The following is a 23,455-nucleotide window of genomic DNA, read 5'->3' as shown; positions in this document are numbered from 1 at the left end:
CTCCTATAAAAGGATGCTTTCTCCTTTGGGACCAAGCAAAAAAATGTTTTCTTAAAAGGTAATTTGCTTGGGAGATTTTCTTTGTGTGATTCAGTTCATTCTTGCAGAGAGCTCTGGATTTATGCAAACTAACGTTTTCCATCAAACCATGAGGAATTAAGAATCAAGCATATTTCAGTTTGGGGACAAATATTTAAACCAATAGCAAAGCCAATGGGATCAGATTTCACATTTAGTAGCAGCAATTTTTTTTCTTTGTTTTCCCAGACATTTTCTTTCCTCTGTTCACTTTTCTTATCTTTAGGAGATTCTTAAGACTAATATATCCACTAAAAGGAGAAAAAAAATCAGTGGCTTCTGTCAGTCAAATGGACAGATACATTCTGCTGTGCAGACCATGCAGCTTCTTTATCTGCTTAACTTATCACAGTATCTTCTGAGCAGTCTATATCTGCCTTATCATCTACTTATGGTACCTGAAGGATTGACAGGTAAGCACTTCTAAAGTTTCTTTCAGTATATAAGGCAATTGAAGGCATTAATCACAGAATAAACACCTTAGTCACTGTTGTCCCTGCAGCTGAAAGAGGCTGGCACTGGCAGAGAGAAAGAATAAGAAAAATCAGGAAAAACAAGATTGCTGGGGTCTAATACAACCATCCCTGAAGTTAAAGGAAGATTTTTCACTGACATTAGAGGAGATGGATCTGCTGTTAAGGTCAGACAGGCCATAGACAATATTTGAAGTTTTCCACAGAACAGCTCATTGTATTTTTGAATTCAAACTCAGCTGAGCTGTGAACAAACTGTGAAGTGAGAGGGAAAGTAGATGAATTCTTTTCCTGAAATCTATAGAGCAGTGCCAGGAGTTTGGGTAGCCAGCCAGGGAAATGGAAATTCTTACTGCTGAGAAGTAATAGGATATAACTGATATTGCAAATACGTGATGGGATGATCTATGCACCTGGAATTTAAAAGTTATTAGATAAAACATGTTTACCTAAAAAGAACAGGCAAAAGAAATGAGGGTGGCACTCTATGTTAGAGAGATGATTATCTGTGTTAGAGCTATTGTCTGGAAAGAAAAATTGTACTGTTCTTGGCGACTTCAGTTTTAAAGACCTACGGCAGGCGTTCTATGCAGTATGTAGTAAAACACCATTGAAGTTTCTAAAAATTACAGATGGTAATTATCTAACACAAAAAGTATTGAACCTAGCATAAGATAATTCTACTTTGAGCCTCATTACATTGGATAAAAGGGAACAAATTGGAGGATCTAATTACATTAATTATGGGAAAACAGAGTACTTCATACCTCAAAAGTGAATTTTTCAAACCTGGAGAAAATTATGAGAGATAATTCATTAGGAAGAATAAATACGGACAACCCATTGTGAAAGAAACTTTAAAGTTGTTTAACAAGAATTTTTGAGATGTCCAGAAGGCACACCTCATAATTAAGAAACAGTATACCAATGTGTTAATACCCCTCCTACTTCAGGAGTTAAGTGAATGTATCAATTAAAAAATTTTTAAGTATATGTATATAGCAAAAGGGAGAAATAAAAGGTGAGAGTAATAACTATATGTTACAAACAGTAGCAAAGAGAGGAAAAAATGGATCTCCCAGTAAACAGGACAACAAGAAAACAGTTTTTAGGAATTAGTAAAAAAAGAGGCTAGGTTTAGTGTAAAAATTCAAAACAGAAATACTAACTGTGGCAAAAATTAAGTATAAATGGAAGTGTGTGTCTATCTATGTGACTACGTATGCTTGTCTGAAAGTACCAGGAAAAACAGCAGAACAAAGTTAAAAAGGAAGGTCTGCATTAACTGCTACAGAGCAGCATATAAGTGATTTCATTTAAAAGGAGAGGTAGAAAAACTCACCTATAACTAAGTGTTAAGGGAACCAAGTAGAAGAAGGTATTTATAAAACATGCAGATAAGATAAACACTTCTGTGAAAGCCAGGAATTTTGCCTAATATTTATGAGGGATGAGACAAAATAATGAGGCAAAATATCTAAAACTGCATCTGTTCCAGAAGAGTATAGGAGGTAAATCAAAAATCTGTTTGTCATCACTAATCGAGATGAACACCAGAGACATAATGAGCACTGGGCTGATGGCATCTCTTGTCCCCCTTGGTGCACACAAATGATCCTGGCCAAGTCAGGGAGACACAGGCACCAGAATACGTGGATGTAAGTATGGGAAAAATTAACTTAGAGATTTTCTCATGTAAGAATACCTTAATCTTCTCTGAGATCACTCACTGAATTTTGCAACAGTGATTTCCTACTTTAGTAGAAGGAGGTTCTAAGACTCTTCTTAATTCTAAAAAAATAGATGCAGCTGTTCATAAGTAGTTCCTCTAGAGAACCAGGAGGACCTGCTCATAGCACAGGAGAAGATAGTGCCATTTTGTAATTTTTCAGGATATGCATTATGCTATTCTGCATAAGACATTTAAATGTTATGTCTCAGAGTTTCTACACTGTGTGTACACACTCCATGCTCAGCATGGACATCGCTGAAAGGAAATTCATCTCAGATCTGCTAATGGCCTATTGTAAGATAGGTGTGAATTTTAAATTGACGTGTCTAATTTTTCCAAGCTTAGACTTGGACAATTAACTATGAGATAACCTCAACTGTTATTTAAAATGGGTGTTGAAATGGATCTCAACAGTATTTTGAAGGCAGAATGCCCAGCAAGTTTTCACTTGGGAGGCATAACAAAAGACACATCTGACCAGATAATATTCTTATTCAATTACTACCACATGTGGACTCTTCAAGAGATTGTGGATATCATCCCAATATTTTAAAAACCCAATAAATCCTGACTAGTGAAACCTGGCAACAATGCTGAGAAAAAGAATGTAATTGTTGCTACAGTTTTTAATTGATAGAGAATAAAAAGCTAGAAATATAATTAGTGTCAATCATTATGTTTCTGGAGAAAGAGTTCTTACAGTCCTTATTAAACACACTTCAAATTAATCTTTTATGACATTGTAATTTAGTCAGTGAAAGATAAATAATATATTTACATTTTTAAAAGGAATTTTGACACATTAATATACAACATGCTGATTTAAAAATTAGTGCAACCACAGAGTACATCTTAAATGGATTAACAACTGCCTAAGTGACAGGTTCCAAAAAAGTAACTGTCAGAGTGGACATATTGTCAAATGAATGAGTTTCTAGTAGTGTTTAGGAGGTTACCTGGTAGAATGATCAGCATCTGGTCCAGTATTATTCAAAGTAGTCAACAGTGGTTTGGAAGAAGATGCAAAATCACTGATGATCATGGTGGTGACTGAGAAAGGAAGACCATGGAGGTCAACAAGCAAGTAGCTTTCTTATCATGGCATGAGATTAAGGGATGTGCTATGTTTTTAAATTTATATTAATAAAGTTCCTTCTTTGTATAAATACCACAGCAACCAAGGCTTGCATCTGTTTGGGAAAATTATGTATTTCAAATAGCAACAAATGTTAAACAGCATAATTAAATATTTTGTGGAATTATACTGAAAAGCAGGGATCTTGAATTTATCTCCCTACTCTTCCAAGAAGATTCATGTAGGATGCTTTCCGGTATAGTTTCTATGTCTAACCCATGTTCATGCAAGGTATCAAATGCATAGTTGGGGAAAATAGTCAAACTCAAATGAACCATTCCAGTGGAGTAACTACACTCCACTGAGTGGAGTGAGAAAGGCAATCAGAGCTAATTTGGAAGTCTGGCATATCAGCATGTATTCTGCATATAGGAGAGCTGTCCTAAGGGAATAATTTTCAGTTAAATTCTTCTTCATTTCTTAATTTATTTTTCCATATGATTAAATCTTAAGGTGAAATAATTTTCTCTGTCTCTGTCTTGATTTTTAGCATTTCTTTTGACTCCATTTAATTTTATTGTCTTTTGGCATGCCTCAACTCTGGCCATGATTTGACCTTCTTTACTTTTTAATTACTTTTCAGTTTGCTTTTTTTTTTCAAAATGTCATATTTCAGGTTAAAACAACCTATGAAACAAAATATTTTACTTGGGACTAAAAGCTTTAAAACTGAATATGAAGGAATTTTGATATCTTTCTCTGAGTGTCTGTCCATGCTCACTTTTCAATTTTTTTAAACACATTTTATTCCTTGGGGAGATGCTTGTCCTGAGGTGAAGGAGTGTGATAGCCGTATGATAGCAAAAAGCCCATTTTTTTATTCAGCACTGAATCAGATGTCAGCTATTTTTAAATAAGAAGCCAGCCTTGCTGGTGTGGGAAACACACACATGTAGTTCAAAGAGTGTAGTCAAACCATCAGCAAAGTGTTTTAATGTGCAGATGTAGAATGGAATTCCTGTTCTGCTTGTTTTTTTGAAAAAACAATTGTAGGTGGATTGGTGATTCCTGGTGACACCTGTCGTACCTGGATGCTTCTGCTTGGGAGTATTCTGACAAGGCAAACAGCTTCTAGCTGATTCCGACCTTTTCTTACCTGCCCTTTCTGCTCTTCTCCTTGCTATTTCTCCAAAGGCTGGTCACCAGCTGAGCCCTCAGTTCTTTGTCCCGCCTTGGCCCAGCTGCCCACGGCTGTCTGCTCTGGGTGTTTGACCAGGACCTCCATCCAGACACACTGACTGACACAGAAGAGTGCACTTCCATCCTCAGTCTAGGGTGAAAATACCCAAGTCTTGCAAATGTCGTGGGACGCAAGGGAAGATGCAACCTGCTGGGCAAGTTTGGGCTCTCTTCTCACCCAGGGTGGATGGAGTGATGGTAAATAACACAACCACTCAAGATGCTCCATGGCAGAGGATAGTTTCAAAAACTCCACCTCCTCTGTCCCCAGATATGTGAGTGCTTTTTCCCTGTGATATTCTATTCCATGAACAGATCACCTTAAAGCAGCAAATTTGAACTAACACATTTGACTTTGCTCTAGAACAGTTGGAAATAAAGCCACTCAGACTAGAACACTTCCCAGACAGAATGCTGAAACTAAGAGTTATGAGGCAATTTAGGGAACAGTTCCTTTTGCTGCTCATTTTTTAACTGATGCCTCACAGCTAAGGCTGTCTGTGCCATAATTTGGACATGAGACACAGGATCAGAAGATTCAATAAACACAAGTGCTGGGACCAGGCTGGACGAAATGTGCAATAAGAAATGGTGCAAGAATTACCTGAGTCCCTTTTTCCACTAGCAAGGAACCATTGAAATTTTGTCATGCTCTATCTGCATTCTCTGTGCACTCACCTCTCATGAAAGGGGCACAAAAGGCACCTTCATCAACATCCATGAAAGGATTTCTTTATGGTGGATGAATTTTCCACGTAAAAGTCACTTTTAGGAATAATCTAAAGTTGCTGAGCAGCCGCAAGCCAGAGAATACAGACTGGTGCCTGTTATATTACATCGACAGTAAAATAATTTATTAAAAATATCTCTTTTTTTAGCTAAATTATTTAAACTTGATAATGTTCTTGATAATTGTCCTAACAGAAAGTATTGCTTTTGGAAAGGTAAGAACTGGAGAGCAGGTACAAAATTAATTTTGAAGCCTGGAAGTTTACATTTGTTCTTTGAGTTCTGGTGACCATCAATTACAGTTTTGGTTATTTTGTAGAATTTTGTTATTACTATTCTTTTATTTTAAATAGAAAAAAAAAGTTCCTGGAAAGGCAGAAAAAGCATTGTTCTTTCACCACAGACATAGTTACTGTATTGGCATGGTCAGTGTTTTCTCATTTCTCTCCACTAAACATGCTCTATATTCAAAAAGCTGTAAAACCAGTTATGTCCACAATGTTTGCTTTCTATTAGTAATTGAGACCTGAAGTTTACAAACTCTGGAAAAAAAGATGTCAAAGACATAAGCTGAAAGAAATACTTAGAGTTTCTATAGAAATGTTCAATTTAGAAATTCTAAACTCTAAACTTTGGAGCAGACAACCATACATAATTTTAAGAAAAAATATATATAGGCAAAAGTGGGTTTATTTAATAAGGTCTGAATTCACAAAATGAAAAAAAAAATTCAACCCAAAAAAACCCACCTCTATCATCCTGTGGTCTGTGTTAGCTACTGAATTAAACTATTTGGTATAAACAACAGCAAGGAGATGTTAGAGGTCAGAATTACGTTATGCTCTGATTAAACTGACAATTACGCATGGAAAAGCAGACACCTGTGGGAAGGACTGTAAATGGCTGTGATAAGGTCTCTCAAAGTCTTCTGCTTTGGTTTAGGCTGAGGCTGGTCATCCTTAACAGATTGAATTCAGCAGGGGAGAAGCCATTGTGTGGGTAAGGCCTATGCTGACACTTACCTGCAGGTTAATTATACAGTGACCCTTTGGGTCAACAGATACAGTTTGAACTCCCGTTGCAGATTAGGCAGCAAAATAATACTGTGAGTATGTGTGCTAGTTTGAAAACAAACCAGTGGGAGGCACCAAGTCAGAATAACAATTTAATGGACATTAAAGAAAAGGGGGGAAAAAAAAGGTAAAAGAAAACACTGTCAAACTGACAGAGTCAAGGTACAACCTGACACCCTGTTAGGCAGGGTGGTGGTAGCAGTCTGGTAGAATGGTGGCTGCAGTCCTCTGAAGCAGTGATCCTGTAGTAAAACAGTCTGCTCTTCCTCAGGAAGTCCAATGGTGGCTGTGTAGCTCCTGTCCTCTGGAAATCCAGTGGGAAGCCAGTGTCTCTGGTGTTCAGCCTCAGCTTATATCCACGATGGGATGCTTGGTTCCTCCCTCTGGGTGGAGCATCTCACAATGGGGTAACGAGTCATGAGGCAGAGTGTTGATTAGGCTCATTAACAGAAGATAGTCCGGAGGGAGTTATCTCTGAGTCAGGCGGCAGGACAATGATGGGCAATTAACAGAAAGATAGTCTGGGGGGAGGAGGCAAGGAAACACTGCCCCACCTGGTTTCAACAGCTGACAGGGGATGGTAATAGAATACACTGCAACCCAGGACATTATCCACCCCTTATTCTATTACCATCTACATTATCCCAAATCAATACCTTCTTAAACTCTAAAACACACATACATATAGATAGATATATATACACAGTGAAACCTACACACCGTTCTCACCTAAGATTAGGTCTCCTTGTGGTACACAACGGGTTTCCCCATCTTTCTGCATTACCCACCAAGTGCAACCAGGTCCTTGAGCAAAGACAATCCCACGGATGGGTTTGTCTTTGCCTGAGGTGGGATTAATCCAAACAGTCTTTCCTAAAATACCTCTCAGGTGTACCACAGGGACTCTATCTCCATCCACTGTGTGCAAGGGTTCAGACTCGGCAGGACCAGCTCGATTGATGGACCCTCGGGTATTGACTATCCAGGTGGCCTTTGCTAAGTTCACTTCCCAATTTTTGAAGGTCCCCCCACCAAGTGCCTTTAGGGTAGTTTTAAGTAGTCCATTGCAGCGTTCAACTTTTCCGGCAGCTGGTGCATGATAAGGAATATGATATATCCATTCGATACCGTGTTCTCTGGCCCAGGTGTTGATGAGGCTGTTCTTAAAATGAGTCCCATTGTCTGACTCGATCCTATCAGGGGTGCCATGTCTCCACAGGACTTGCTTTTCCAGGCCCAGGATGGTGTTCCGGGCTGTAGCATGAGGCACAGGGTAGGTCTCCAGCCATCCAGTGGTTGCTTCAACCATGGTCAACACGTAGTGCTTGCCTTGGCGGGTTTGGGGAAGGGTGATGTAGTCAACTTGCCAGGCTTCACCATATCTGTACTTTGACCATCGTCCACCATACCACAGAGGCTTCACCCGCTTGGCCTGTTTGATTGCAGCACAGGTCTCACAACTGTGGATGGCCTGTGAGATGCTGTCCATGGAAAGGTCCACCCCTCGGTCACGGGCCCATCGGTATGTTGCATCTCTCCCCTGATGACCAGAGGCATCATGGGCCCAACGAGCTAGGAATAATTCTCCCTTGTGCTGCCAGTCCAGATCCACCTGTGATACTTTCACCTTGGCAGCTCGGTCCACCTGCTCGTTGTTGTGATGTTCTTCATTAGCCCGACTCTTGGGTACGTGCGCATCCACGTGTCAAACCTTCACAGTCAGCTTCTCTACTCGGGCGGCGATGTCCTGCCAAATCTCAGCAGCCCAGATGGGTTTCCCTCTGCGCTGTCAGTTGGCCTTTCTCCAGCGATCCAGCCATCCCCACAGAGCATTAGCTACCATCCATGAGTCGGTGTAGAGATAGAGCCTCGGCCACTTCTCTCGTTCAGCGATATCCAAAGCCAGCTGGACGGCTTTAAGCTCTGCGACCTGACTCGATCCACCTTGTCCCTCGGTAGCTTGTGCAACTCGTCGTGTGGGGCTCCATACTGCAGCTTTCCACTTCCGGTTAGCGCCTACAATTCGGCAGGAACCATCAGTGAAGAGGGCATAATGTCTTTCAGTCTCCGGTAGCTCATTATATGGTGGGGCTTCCTCAGCACGAGTCACTTGCTCTTCCTCTTCTTCAGAGGATAATCCAAAAGTCTCACCTTCAGGCCAGTTTGTTATAGTTTCTAGAATCCCAGGGCGATTCGGGTTTCCAATACGGGCACGCTGTGTGATGAGGGCGATCCACTTGCTCCATGTGGTGTCGGTGGCATGATGCGTGGAAGGAACCTTTCCCTTGAACATCCAACCCAGCACCGGTAGTCGGGGTGCCAGAAGCAACTGTGCTTCAGTGCCAATTACCTCTGAGGCAGCTTGGACTCCTTCATAGGCTGCCAAGATTTCCTTCTCTGTGGGAGTGTAGTTAGCTTCAGACCCTCTGTAGCTTCGGCTCCAGAATCCCAGTGGTCGGCCACGAGTCTCACCAGGCACCTTCTGCCAGAGGCTCCAGGACAGACCATTGTTCCCGGCTGCAGAGTAGAGCACATTCTTCACCTCTGGTCCTGTCCTGACTGGGCCAAGGGCTACCGCATGAGCGATTTCCTGCTTGATCTGGGCAAAGGCTTGCTGCTGTTCGGGGCCCCAGTGGAAATCATTCTTCTTGCGGGTAACCAGGTAGAGAGGGCTCACGATCTGGCTGTACTCGGGAATGTGCATCCTCCAGAAACCTATGGCGCCTAGGAAAGCTTGTGTTTCCTTCTTGCTGGTCGGTGGAGACATCGCAGTGATCTTATTGATGACCTCAGTGGGAATCTGGCGTCGTCCATCTTGCCACTTTACTCCCAGGAACTGGATCTCTTGGGCAGGTCCCTTGACTTTGCTCCTTTTGATGGCAAAGCCAGCTTCCAGGAGAATCTGGATGATTTTCTCTCCTTTCTCAAACACTTCCTTTGCTGTGTTTCCCCACACGATGATGTCATCGATGTATTGCAGATGTTCCGGAGCCTCACACTTTTCCAATGCAGTCTGGATCAGTCCGTGGCAAATGGTGGGACTGTGCTTCCACCCCTGGGGCAGTCGGTTCCAGGTGTATTGCACACCCTTCCAGGTAAAAGCAAACTGGGGCCTGCATTCTGCTGCCAAAGGAATGGAGAAGAAGGCATTGGCAATGTCAATAGTGGCATACCACTTCGCTGCTTTGGACTCCAGCTCGTACTGAAGTTCCAACATGTCCGGCACAGCGGCGCTCAATGGTGGCGTGACCTCATTCAGGCCACGGTAGTCCACCGTCAGCCTCCATTCTCCACTGGACTTACGCACTGGCCATATAGGGCTGTTGAAAGGTGAATGGGCCTTGCTGACCACCCCTTGGCTCTCCAGTTTGCGAATCATCTCATGGATGGGAACCACAGAGTCTCTGTCGGTGCGGTATTGCCGGCGGTGCACTGTTGCTGTGACGATTGGCACCTGTTGTTCTGCAACTCTTAGCAGTCCCACGGCAGAGGGGTCATCTGAGAGGCCAGGCAATGTACTCAGTTGTCTGATATCTTCTGTCTCCACAGCAGCTATCCCAAAAGCCCAACGATGTCCTTTTGGGTCCTTGAAATATCCATTTCTGAGATAGTCTATGCCGAGAATGCACGGGGCCTCCGGGCCAGTCACGATGGGGTGTTTCTGCCACTCGTTCCCAGTTAAACTCACTTCAGCTTCCAGTACAGTCAGCTGCTGGGATCCTCCTGTCACCCCAGAAATAGAAATGGGTTCTGCTCCCACATACCTTGATGGCATCAGAGTACATTGAGCACCGGTGTCAACCAAAGCCGTGTATCTTTGTGGGTCAGATGTGCCAGGCCATCGGACCCACACAGTCCAAAAGACCCGATTCTCCCTTTCCTCTACCTGGCTAGAGGCAGGGCCCCTCTATTCCTGGTCATGTTGCATGTTGCTCCCTTCCGGTGAATACGTTCCTGAGGTCCCTTCAAGAGGATCGGTCATATTATCATTCCGGTACCGTCTGGAGTTCTGTGTGCGAGAGACCGGAGCAATATTGACTCTAGATGCGCTTCTTGTGGTAGTTGTCCCTCTTTTTAGTTCACGTACCCGAGCTGCTAAGGAGGAGGTGGGTTTTCCATCCCACTTACTCATGTCTTCTCCATGTTCCTGAAGGAAAAACCAGAGGTTACCTCGTGGGGTATATCCTCTCTCCCTGGTTGGGGGTCGCCGGCTCCTAATGGCAGAGACTCTTGTTGGTTCTGGTGAGATCTGGTAAATCTCTTCCTTAAGTTCCTTTTTCAATTTCTGATGGCCTTCTTCAATCAAGCTCCGGACTTGCTCAGCCAAAAGACTTGTTTCCACGGATGAGACATGGGTGCGAAACGGGGCTGTGACGGTGTCCTCGTAAATCCTCAGTTTGTTCACCAAGATGCCCACCCTGTCCTCGCCTTCCCTCCATTGCAGTGTTGCCAGGTAACGGGAGTATATCTCTGGTCCAAGGCGTGCGAACCTCAACCACATCTGTGACGTGCACTGGACACCATCTGGGCTCTTAGGAAATCTCTCATCTTCTGAGAAAATGATCTCCAGCACAGCCAATTCCCTCAGGCACCGGATACCTTGTTCCATTGTGCTCCATTTTCCTTGGTGCACCTGGAGGTCTTCTTTACAAAGGTACCTGTCCCTTACACTTGTAAGCAGTCGCCGCCAGAGGCTGAGGGTTTCTTGGGTTCTCCCGATCCCCTGGTCAATGACCACATCCCGGGACAGAGATCCCAGTTGCCTGGCCTCACTTCCGTCCAGAATGGTGTCATTGGCTGCAGCGTCCCAGATGCGAAACAGCCAGGTCAGGATAGACTCGTTTGTCTGGCGGGTGAATTCCCTCCGCAGGTCACGCAGCTCACCCAGGGATAGCGATCGAGTGATGATCTCCGGTTCTGCTTCTTCTGCTGGGTGCGAAGGTCCTGCTGCATCCTCGTCAGTCACTATGCGGACTGATTTGCTTTTTGATTTCTTCTTCTGCACGGGGGCAACTGCAATCGGTTTAGGCTGTTCTGGTTCAGTGATGGTTTGCATGGGGACGCTGACAGTGCTTTTGGTTCCCTTCTCCTCTGTGTCAGTCTGCGTGGACATGGACGCTGCTGTCTTGCGTCTGGGTTCTTTCTCCTCTGTGTCAGTCTGCGTGGACATGGACGCTGCTGTCTTGCGTCTGGGTTCTTTCTCCTCTGTGTCAGTCTGCGTGGACATGGACGCTGCTGTCTTGCGTCTGGGTTCTTTCTCCTCTGTGTCAGTCTGCGTGGACATGGACGCTGCTGTCTTGCGTCTGGGTTCTTTCTCCTCTGTGTCAGTCTGCGTGGACATGGACGCTGCTGTCTTGCGTCTGGGTTCTTTCTCCTCTGTGTCAGTCTGCGTGGACATGGACGCTGCTGTCTTGCGTCTGGGTTCTTTCTCCTCTGTGTCAGTCTGCGTGGACATGGACGCTGCTGTCTTGCGTCTGGGTTCTTTCTCCTCTGTGTCAGTCTGCGTGGACATGGACGCTGCTGTCTTGCGTCTGGGTTCTTTCTCCTCTGTGTCAGTCTGCGTGGACATGGACGCTGCTGTCTTGCGTCTGGGTTCTTTCTCCTCTGTGTCAGTCTGCGTGGACATGGACGCTGCTGTCTTGCGTCTGGGTTCTTTCTCCTCTGTGTCAGTCTGCGTGGACATGGACGCTGCTGTCTTGCGTCTGGGTTCTTTCTCCTCTGTGTCAGTCTGCGTGGACATGGACGCTGCTGTCTTGCGTCTGGGTTCTTTCTCCTCGGTGACAGTCTGCGTGGACATGGACGCTGTTGCTTTGCATTTGGTTTCTTTCTCCTCTGTGTCAGTCTGCGTGGACATGGACGCTGTTGTCTTGCGTCTGGGTTCTTTCTCCTCGGTGACAGTCTGCGTAGACATGGACGCTGTTGCTTTGCATTTGGTTTCTTTCTCCTCTGTGTCAGTCTGCGTGGACATGGACGCTGTTGTCTTGCGTCTGGGTTCTTTCTCCTCGGTGACAGTCTGCGTAGACATGGACGCTGTTGCTTTGCATTTGGTTTCTTTCTCCTCTGTGTCAGTCTGCGTAGACATGGACGCTGTTGTCTTGCGTCTGGGTTCTTTCTCCTCGGTGACAGTCTGCGTAGACATGGACGCTGTTGCTTTGCATTTGGTTTCTTTCTCCTCTGTGTCAGTCTGCGTAGACATGGACGCTGTTGTCTTGCGTCTGGGTTCTTTCTCCTCGGTGACAGTCTGCGTAGACATGGACGCTGTTGCTTTGCATTTGGTTTCTTTCTCCTCTGTGTCAGTCTGCGTAGACATGGACGCTGTTGTCTTGCATCTGGGTTCTTTCTCCTCGGTGACAGTCTGCGTAGACATGGACGCTGTTGCTTTGCATTTGGTTTCTTTCTCCTCTGTGTCAGTCTGCGTAGACATGGACGCTGTTGTCTTGCATCTGGGTTCTTTCTCCTCGGTGACAGTCTGCGTAGACATGGACGCTGTTGCTTTGCATTTGGTTTCTTTCTCCTCTGTGTCAGTCTGCGTAGACATGGACGCTGTTGTCTTGCATCTGGGTTCTTTCTCCTCGGTGACAGTCTGCGTAGACATGGACGCTGTTGCTTTGCATTTGGTTTCTTTCTCCTCTGTGTCAGTCTGCGTAGACATGGACGCTGTTGTCTTGCATCTGGGTTCTTTCTCCTCGGTGACAGTCTGCGTAGACATGGACGCTGTTGCTTTGCATTTGGTTTCTTTCTCCTCTGTGTCAGTCTGCGTAGACATGGACGCTGTTGTCTTGCATCTGGGTTCTTTCTCCTCGGTGACAGTCTGCGTAGACATGGACGCTGTTGCTTTGCATTTGGTTTCTTTCTCCTCTGTGTCAGTCTGCGTAGACATGGACGCTGTTGTCTTGCATCTGGGTTCTTTCTCCTCGGTGACAGTCTGCGTAGACATGGACGCTGTTGCTTTGCATTTGGTTTCTTTCTCCTCTGTGTCAGTCTGCGTAGACATGGACGCTGTTGTCTTGCATCTGGGTTCTTTCTCCTCGGTGACAGTCTGCGTAGACATGGACGCTGTTGCTTTGCATTTGGTTTCTTTCTCCTCTGTGTCAGTCTGCGTAGGCATGGTGTTTGTTGCTCTGCTCTTTTTCCCTCCCTCATCCTGAGGATGCTGTGCCATAGCTCTGATTCTAAGCATGGCGTACATGGTGCAGGCTGTACAGAGAAGACAAAGCAGAACTGACAGCAAGTTTATGCCGTCTTTGACATCCAGAGGGAATTCAATATTTTCAAAAACTGCTGTGCCTGGCCTGAAAGGCTGGAAGAAACCACTCTCTACTCCTCCCACCAGGGGCTGGGTGCGATTGTTGAGGAGATCCCAGACATAGGAGCCCAGACTAGGACAGCCAAACAAAACTGAGTATATACTCCGAATGGTATTCATCGCCTCGCAGGTTATTATGCTGTAGGCATAATAAACCATTAAAGCAATTCTCATACTATTCCCTGGTTTTAACAGGAGTAATACTACAGGCAGATAGTTCCCCATGTGAGGAAAAATATAGAGAGCAAGATACAGTACCCATGTAGACAAGCTGAGCACCATGGTGAATAGGTTTCCGTTAACACAAAATTGTAATTCTGACTTTCTCTCAGAGCTGCCCCACATTGGGCGCCAAATTATGTGCTAGTTTGAAAACAAACCAGTGGGAGGCACCAAGTCAGAATAACAATTTAATGGAAATTAAAGAAAAGGGGGGAAAAAAAAGGTAAAAGAAAACACTGTCAAAGTGACAGAGTCAAGGTACAACCTGACACCCTGTTAGGCAGGGTGGTGGTAGCAGTCTGGTAGAATGGTGGCTGCAGTCCTCTGAAGCAGTGATCCTGTAGTAAAACAGTCTGCTCTTCCTCAGGAAGTCCAATGGTGGCTGTGTAGCTCCTGTCCTCTGGAAATCCAGTGGGAAGCCAGTGTCTCTGGTGTTCAGCCTCAGCTTATATCCACGATGGGATGCTTGGTTCCTCCCTCTGGGTGGAGCATCTCACAATGGGGTAACGAGTCATGAGGCAGAGTGTTGATTAGGCTCATTAACAGAAGATAGTCCGGAGGGAGTTATCTCTGAGTCAGGCGGCAGGACAATGATGGGCAATTAACAGAAAGATAGTCTGGGGGGAGGAGGCAAGGAAACACTGCCCCACCTGGTTTCAACAGCTGACGGGGGATGGTAATAGAATACACTGCAACCCAGGACAGTATGGAACAAATGAGATAAGCTTGGTACAAACTGCAAGGAACTGAGAAAACATCATTGTTCTTATGTTAGTATGGAAGACAACTCTGTGGCTTTATCTTTTTGATTTTTTCATAGATTTGGTTTATTTGTGGTGTTTTTAAACTCAATCTGATATGTAAATGTTCTCCAAGGATTGTTTTCGTAGAAAGGAAATCAAATTCACTTCTTTAGGCGGCTATCTAACTTCCCAGTCAGTGAAAGCCATGATTAAAAATGGCATCATATCAAAAGCTGTTACATGTGTGCTACCTGCAGCCTGGCTGCAGCCAGATATCTAATCTTTTTAAGAAAGTAGACTGCTTGATGGCAAAAATGGTAGAATTTTGAACACTTATGTGAAGTTCATATACAAAATAAATGCTAATTACACTGCAAGGTAATTGGGTCATGAGACCAGTATTAGAATGGAGACATTGAGAGGAGAGATTTGGGTGACTAAGTACCACAAGCTGTGTAGTTGAATGTGCCAGCTCCTAAATGAAACGGCATCTGCGACTTATACAAAACCAATGCTGTAAATGAAGTCATGGAAAACAACCAAAAAAGATATCTGGCCAATGACTTTATTATTATTTCAGTAATAATAACTGAGCTACTTCTGTTTCAACACATAAAGGCATAGACCTTTCTAGCTGAAATATATTAGTGCATGTATTTAATTCTTTTAGCTCAAATCCAATTGAAAGCTGAAGATACCTGCTTCTAGAGTGAAGCCTGGTGAATTAGACAACATTGCTCTTTCATATGATAGGTACTCTATTTTTCTCATTGGCTTAGAGAAAAAACACTCCTCTAATTTAAGGACTTTTTTCTTTCCTGATTGATGGTCATCCCACAGTCTGCCCAAAAAGAACTGCTATTTTGTGTCTGGAAGAGGAGAAGACTACTTTTTATATGTTGATGATTATTTAGTGTTTTAAAAAATGCCTCTCTTCAGAGCCCTCTTTATGAATCACGCTTGGGAGTACTTGAATCACATGGAAGTGGGATGCTAGGTATAAGCCCTACAAAGCTGAGACAGGCACCTGACTTCTTGATGACGTCTATCAGAGATGAGCTCTTAGACTGCTTTCACAGAAACTGTCTGATAGCCATAAAACCAGAGAAAGTTCATGGAAAACACCTAAGGAAGAAGTATGCCTGAAACTCTGGTCCCCCACATGGCCTCATGGTCATGATTGTGCATGGTAAAGTCTAAGATTAAGATTTATACCATTAAACTCACCTCTTCTGTTTTGGCTCCTGAAAGTCAACAGCACTACCCACTCAGGAAGTGAGGGAAGTGTGGGTTGCCCCTTCTGTGGAGAGACCTGTTTCTGTTGGGGGTTCATAGGTTTTGCAAAGCAGATAGGGTTGCTCAGGTTTGGTTAGAAATAAAATCTAAGTGTGTGTGGTCCAAGTCAACTCCTTCTGTCAGGCCAGAATAAAAAGCATGAGCAAAAATACTCAGATTTCATCATGTGATGGGATGCAGTAAAAATATTGAAGTGAAAATTTCTGCAGAACTAATTGTTTTTCTGCAGGAATGTGTTTTGTTTCCTCCTTACCTTTCTTCAGTTGTCATGAATAAAAATGCCTGACCAGTGTGACTCATGTGCAAGTCCGAATTTCAGGTTTGTAACATAAAAAGAGAAATGTCATAGAAGCATCTTTCTTAAATTGGATGTTTTTATTAATAACTAATTTTCAAGGGCTGTGTTGGTTTTCTGCTGATGAAAATGAAACTACATAAAAGTGTAATTTGTCCCTTAATAGAGAGAAGAAAGAGGGAAAAAGACAAAGAAGTGCTCATAGTGTTCTGTGAAAAGTAAAATTCCTTCTTTTTTTATCAGATAAAACAAGTAAAACTGTGTTCTTTTCAAAAACTGTTTAGTGAAAAAAAAAAAGTTTTTATATGTTTTGCATGTATTTTTAAACACCTAAAGAAGTTTGCACAGTGTAGAATCTCAGCAGTGAGAACAACCATTTTAGCAGCAGACTTAGCAAGAGCAAAGGCCACATGAGGCAGAAGCTGTGGAGGAAGCACAAGCATAGTCTGATGCACTCTAATGCCATTTTCTCTCCAGAGGTCTGTTAAAAATCCTTAGACTGAAGAGAATTGTCATTACTGAATCTATCTACACTGCTGTTCTTAATTGGAGTGAAACGTGTACAGATGATGCCAGAGATGCTTAATTTTACTGATACTGAACCTGTTTCATTAATATGCATGTTGACTGAATAACTAACTATGAACCTTCTAAAATGTGCTTCTAATCACATCAGCGTTAAATATTAACTAGAAAGCTGACTCTGTCATTCAGTCACATTTTCATTTTCCCAGCTTATCATTATGTGGGTGTTGATAGAAGTAGTTACTTTTGCTGGTAATTTCGTTTATCATAAATAAACACATTTCTCATGGTTGTTATTTACTTAGCAGAATGGAGCAGTCCTTACACCGTGCAGCTGGGTGAAAGCAACGTTCGATGGAGGACAGGTTTGGGGTGCAACTTCTAGTAAACATTTTGCCTCAGGGATTTTGTGCTATCTCTCTCTCTTTTTCCTCTTCAGGGAATATTTGTCCTAGGATTGCCGTATGCTCTCCTCCACAGTGGATACAGTGGTCTACTTCTCATTGTCTTGGCTGCAGCATTATGCTGTTACACAGGCAAAATTCTAATTGCTTGCTTGTATGAAGAAAATGAAGATGGGCAACTGATACGAGTGAGAGACACGTATGAAGATATTGCAAATGCCTGCTGCAAAAAGTTGTCTCCCAGTCTAGGTGGCATAGTTGTCAATGTGACCCAAGTGGTGGAACTGCTCATGACATGTGTTTTGTATCTGGTTGTTAGTGGGAACTTACTGTCTCATAGTTTTCCATATGTACCAGTGACTGAGAAAACTTGGTCTATAATTGCATTTGTTACTCTCTTGCCTTGTGTATTTATCAGAACTCTCAAAATTGTTTCCAAACTCAGCCAGCTTTGCTCTTTGGTTCATTTTGTTATCATCCTTGTAGTGATAACTTACTGTCTCACACAAATACATCAGTGGTCCTGGGCAAAATTCAGACTCTCCCTTGAGTTTGAGGACTTCTTGGTCTCTGTAGGGGTGATCATCTTCAGTTACACTTCGCAAATATTTCTTCCCACACTTGAAGGTAACATGAAAAACCCAGGGGAATTTAGGTGTATGCTAAATTGGACTCACTTTTTTGCCTGTATCTTGAAAACAACCTTTGCACTGACTGCTTTCTTGACCTGGGGTGAAAAGACAAAGGAAGTTATTACTGACAACCTGCCATCATTTTTTGAAACCCTAGTGAATTTATGTCTCTTAACCAAGGCTTTTCTTTCTTACCCTTTGCCCTTTTTTGCAGCCACAGAAATTGTGTGTTCTTGTATTTCCAAAGGTAACCATTCCAATTACAAATCTCCACTACTTGCTCTGGCTGTAAGAGGCTCATTTCTCTTGTTAACTCTGTTGATGTCCATGTTCACACCACATTTTGCCCTGTTGATGGGTTTGTCAGGCAGTGTAACCGGTGCTGCTATGACTTTTCTTCTTCCTTCTCTCTTCCATTTAAAACTTAAATGGAAAAAACTGTCCTTCTTAGAGAAATGTGCAGATATCTCTGTTTTTATTTTGGGCTTCCTTTGTAGCCTTGCAGGCATAGTTTGCTCAATAAAAGGGCTGCTTGAAGTATTTGGAGGACTGTAAAAGATTTCCTGAATGACAAATAAGGATCAAATCTTATAAATGCTTTCACCCTGTTAGTCAGTATATATGAGATTTTGTCACTAGGTAGAATTAAGCATATGCTTAAATGTTTGCAGATTCAAGTCTTTAACTAGAAAATTATGTGGCTCTAAGCAATCTGGAAAATAACATTCATAGCCAAAAAGTACAAAATCAGGCCTCTTTAAAACATTGAGAAGAAAGGTGTTGGAGATGGTTTAGCATAAAAATAATTGTAAGTAATCCTACATAGTTTTAGCCATACATGACATGCACATCCTGAAATTACTACTGCAAGGGATTCCACCAATTTAGCCAGAAGGTTCATAGGGTTAGATACTGTTCAGTCTCAAAGCTATCAAAGCTAGCTTACAGGATGTAACTTGGAGAGGTCTATTATTGAAAATGGATGAAATATTATTTCACCTCATTGGCAAACTGCAATTCAACATGTGAACAGAACAAATTAGTGAATTTTGGTTTTTATGTAAGACAAATTCTACTACTTGTTTTTTAAATGAATAGGCAAAAAGGGAGCTCAGTTTAAAACAGCTTTGAAAGTGTGCTTTTATCACAACTTCAAATGGGAATACAGTCAAAGGCGCATTCTAACAGTTCAAAGTCTTGGAAAAGAGAATTTTTTCTGAAATAAGCTATAGCCAGTGACTGCAGCTTTTCTGCAAGTCTACCTCCTAAGATTCACGTCTCTGCAATGCAGCTACTCTATTGGTTGAGTGACTAGAAGTCTCGCTGGTAGCATGAAAAAGTTAACATGCAGTTCACTTTCCTTCTTAGGCAGGAAATTTCTTAGATCTGTGTATTTTATCTGATTCTATTAAAAGCTCAATGAAGTAAATCAAGTTCAATAAACAGACACAGTTAACTTCCGGTACAATGTGGTAGATCTTTAGCTTTAAAAGATATTGGATTAATAAAAAATCAGCATTGCAATGTATTTCACATTAGTGATAAAACATTATGACAAGAAGTGTCAGAGTGCTCTAATGAATACATATTATCTTATCATACTAAATCTCTGTTATAAAACATAATTAAAGTAATTAATTCAAAGAAGAAAGTGTGTGTTTTTATTATGAACAATTTCACACAACCTTGTACTGTGTCATATGGAAAAGTCTTTGTACATCAGCGTAAGACTGGGTGACAAAGAGCCCAGCACTATCTGCTTAACTGAGCTATTTTTGCTATGTAGTGTCTCAGCATTAATGCTTCTGTCCTGCGTGAGCAACAGTTGCCTCTCAAGGCTAATTTGCTGAATGATAAATAACATGCAACTAAACTAAAGGGAGGAATTCTGGAAAGCCTTGTATGTCACTCTGTTCCTTTCTTGTCTGCTAATGTACGCCTGTCATGTGGAATAGCGATGAAACGTTTATTAAAATAAATTGCATTACTACAACATTATCAAGAAAACTGTGGAAATAGCTAGTATCTTAGAATCTTATTACTTATTTGGTGCAATGGGTCAAATTCTGCACTCAAATCCTCAACAATTTTAAAGATATTTGATAAAATTTGTGCTGGAACAAATAAGAGACTTTTTATTTTTATGTAAAATGTCAAAAATACATTGTTCATTGAAAGGGTTGAAAGCTTATTATTACTGCTATGACACAGTCAGAAAGATATTATTACTTGGATGATATTAATCAAAGGATATCATTACTTTCTGAGTGGAGGAGCTTCACAGATAAACAAACACACAGGAACAGTATTTGTTCTGTTTATCCTGTATACATCTCTAAGGACAGAGGGAGGTTGTCCAAAGAGTTTTGTAAAAAGTCTTTCAGATACTTTGCTTAAGAACTCTCCAAAAAAAATCTCTTTTCCAATCTCCTACTTTTATTTAATGTGCTTTGTCTCTAACTCTTCAGAAAATCTTGGGATTCCCTCAGTGCATTTGCTGTTGGGAAAACCTTGAAAACCAATATAAGCAATTTATTTTGTGGCAATTTTAGGAATTCCCTGGTTCATCACTGTGATTCAAAATTGGCTTTAGCTGTACTTTCTTCTCTTAGCCTTTTCAAGAAGTCAGTGCCCAGTCCTTTCAAGTCAAAGATGGTCATTCCCCATTTAATCATGCTCCCTCTTATATACGGTCTTTCCTACAAGGATAAATGCTTCCTGCTTTATAACATATGTACTATTATTGTCCTTATTTAATCATTTATGTAATTTCTGTTAACATCAGGGAACAGCAAGGGCTATGATTAACAAGTCAATAGAACTGTAAATGCACAAAAGGAAAGTCATCCAAGTGCAAGGCCTCAAGAAGTCACTTACAAAAGCCACTAGATTAAGAGAGAAAGCATAGTTCAAGACTTTTTGTGGCCAACACTCAGCAATTTTGATGTGTGCCATTGTTGTGGGACACAGCATATGTATGAGCTTTGCTTTAAAGCCATGCCCAGACATCTTGATGAGAGACTGCCTTCTGGGGTCAAGTAAGTGAACCTCCCAGTTTGGAAAGGCAGAGATGCATATACACACCCTACAGACCAAGCCTGAATCTGGTTCTCAGCACATGATGAAGACAAATATTCGTGATGTAAGGCTAACTCACTGGATTTCATTTCCTAAAACACACAACTGCATCTTTTTAGATATAAACTTATTTCTGAACATTTCCCAATGGCAAAATTCTATTAAAAGGGCACATAAAATAATTGCAACTTTCTATATTAGACATTAAAATACCATCTATAGAATATGTTTAGAGAATCTGGAAAGGTGGCGTTACTATAAATTATGAACCAAGAGGATCTGCATTTATCTAAGTAATGACTGCTTGGAATTTTTGTCACTAAATTTATACTACCAATCATTAGAATAACTGAAACTAGGGAACTAAAAGGCTGACTAAATATTAGTATATTATTTTGGCCACTCCTGGATTATTCATTGTAATATGATGGTGCTTTATCAAAATTAATTCTGAAAGCAAACAACTGACAGTAGTGAACATGAAGAAAATGGTATAGAACAAATTTTGTGCTGAAATAAAGCATTTTCAAACACTCTTGCTTCATTTGTTCTGTCAGTAGAAGTATGAGTAAAGGAACCTGCTTCCTTTCAGCAGCATCACAGGCATTGCCCAAAATGCTTCTCCCATTTTGTAGGGAACACCAAACACTGCATTCCTAGTTCTGACAGTAGTCGTGCAGATTTAAGTCAACCAGATTACCCTAAAATTAAAATATAGGCTCAGCTAAGTTATCTTAGGAATCTCAAGTGTTTATTTATTAAGGCTTTTCAAAGCTTAAATCTGAAATTAGACCGAAAACCTTGCTCTACTGACTCAGTGGGAGAACAATAATTTACTTATGTGGAACAATGCTCTAGCCTCTGTGGTCCATTAACAATACTTAATTTACTTTTGCACCAAAATTGGTCATCACTTTACTTCATCACTGTAGTTTATTTTTGACATTACTCTACCTCTTCTCTTTTTCCAGCAGTGAGATTGATATTTTTTCCTGACAACGCTACTAAAATGTTACAGAGATGTCAGAAGAGCGGTTGAAAAAATTCTTGAGGTTAACACTATTTCATTAACTCTTCATCCTTGATTGCTCACTTTATTTTTATTTTCTGAATTCTGAACTACATGTACAAAATGCACGTCATGGTAAACTCTGAAGAAGTGATTGTATAAAAATTGAACAAATAAAATGTCCTGCAAATGCTTCATTAACTCAAGTTACAATTTTCAGTGCTTCTTTTTAGAACTACCACATTTTAAAAACTGAGAGCCGATTTCTAGAAATCATTTATCCAGTTCTTCTGCATTATTTATAATTATCTGGATGATATATTGGTCTTAGAAAATATTCATCTTCTAAAATGGAGTAGAAAAAGAAGTATTTCTCAAAAATATTTCTATAGTATTCTGAGATTTAGTTGTCCCAAGAGTTCATATGGGATATAAAATATTGGAAAATTTATTGTGTTCTTTAGTTGCTGACAATGTATGTAAAAATACATAGTCTAAAAATCCACCTAAATATTTTTGTTCTCAGCATAAGTATTTGTCAAGCTGTTGACACACTAAAGTTAACTTCTTCATTTTTCCACAGCGTCATTACCTTTATGTGGTCACCCCTCAGATGTCCAATATATTTGTCTTCAAGCTGTCTCTTGGAGGGGTGGGAGTTCCAAGATCTTCATTTTACAGTTTTGGGATGAATACTCAGAGCAGAGATGAACCCAAGAGGGAATCCCAAGGAATTTCTAGGTTAATACTTGTTGTTGTACCATGTCTTTGTAGTGATCCTGACAGTCAACATTTCTTTTTTTTCTCTCTTATTCATCCTTCATTTTATCTCCTCTGTCAGTTTGTGCCTGGATAACATGAAGGTATATAGCACAGCAAGCACCGCATTACGCAGCATAAATATTTAACTGAAAGCTGCCTTTCTCATTTGTTTTTTTTTTTCTTTCAAGATAGAAATATAAAATTAAATAGCTAAATAATAATATATAGAGGGATGCAGCACATGGGAGACAAATTAAAGACAGAATAAATGCAACACAAAAAGCAAAAGAGGAGATGAGGGAAAAATGTGGAAGAGGAAAACTGAAAACTGGCAAAAGTTTGAGAAGTAAAAAGGAAAAGAAACATTACAGAAATTAAAAAGCTCTGAAGGAGAGAAGGGAATGGCAATGTGGGAGAATTCATTTAATGTATGATTTAACATCATCTATAAACATTTTCTACAGTTTTGCACAAGCAGTAATTCAAGCTATTCCAGTTAATGTAAGTCAATATATTCTGTGTGTGAACAGTTTTCCTTTGTTTCACTTCCCCAAACCTCTTATGAATTCAAAACATTTAAAATAAAATCATCCTCATCTGCGTGGAACTACCTCCATATTTTATGTTTTCTGTTACCCAAAGGAATTTGAAAACATGCTAAATAAATAGTATTATAAACAGATTCGCTTTCTCTGTGTGTCTTTATCTATTCCTCTTCTTGACCTCTACTGCAGCAATGATTCAGAGATATGCACTGCTTCTAAGCAGTTATTGCCTAGCAGCC

General features: G+C 41.4%; 1 protein-coding gene across 1 annotated transcript in view; it reads left to right on the top strand.

The window, feature by feature from the left end:
* LOC116441689 (vesicular inhibitory amino acid transporter-like) overlaps positions 1-23,016 on the top strand; it is a 37,293-nt gene extending 14,277 nt beyond the window's left edge. The window contains exon 3 of the mRNA XM_032103879.1: positions 17,189-23,016. Within this exon, the coding sequence (XP_031959770.1) occupies positions 17,189-18,377 (1,189 nt within the window). The 3' untranslated portion in view covers positions 18,378-23,016. The remainder of the gene's footprint in view (positions 1-17,188) is intronic.
* The last annotated feature ends 439 nt before the right edge of the window (positions 23,017-23,455 follow it).

The sequence above is a fragment of the Corvus moneduloides genome, chromosome 3 (genome assembly GCF_009650955.1).
Source record: "Corvus moneduloides isolate bCorMon1 chromosome 3, bCorMon1.pri, whole genome shotgun sequence".
In the NCBI taxonomy this organism is placed as follows: Eukaryota; Metazoa; Chordata; class Aves; order Passeriformes; family Corvidae; genus Corvus; species Corvus moneduloides.
Note: the sequence above shows the minus strand (reverse complement) of the source record. Positions and strands in the feature narration are given on the sequence as shown.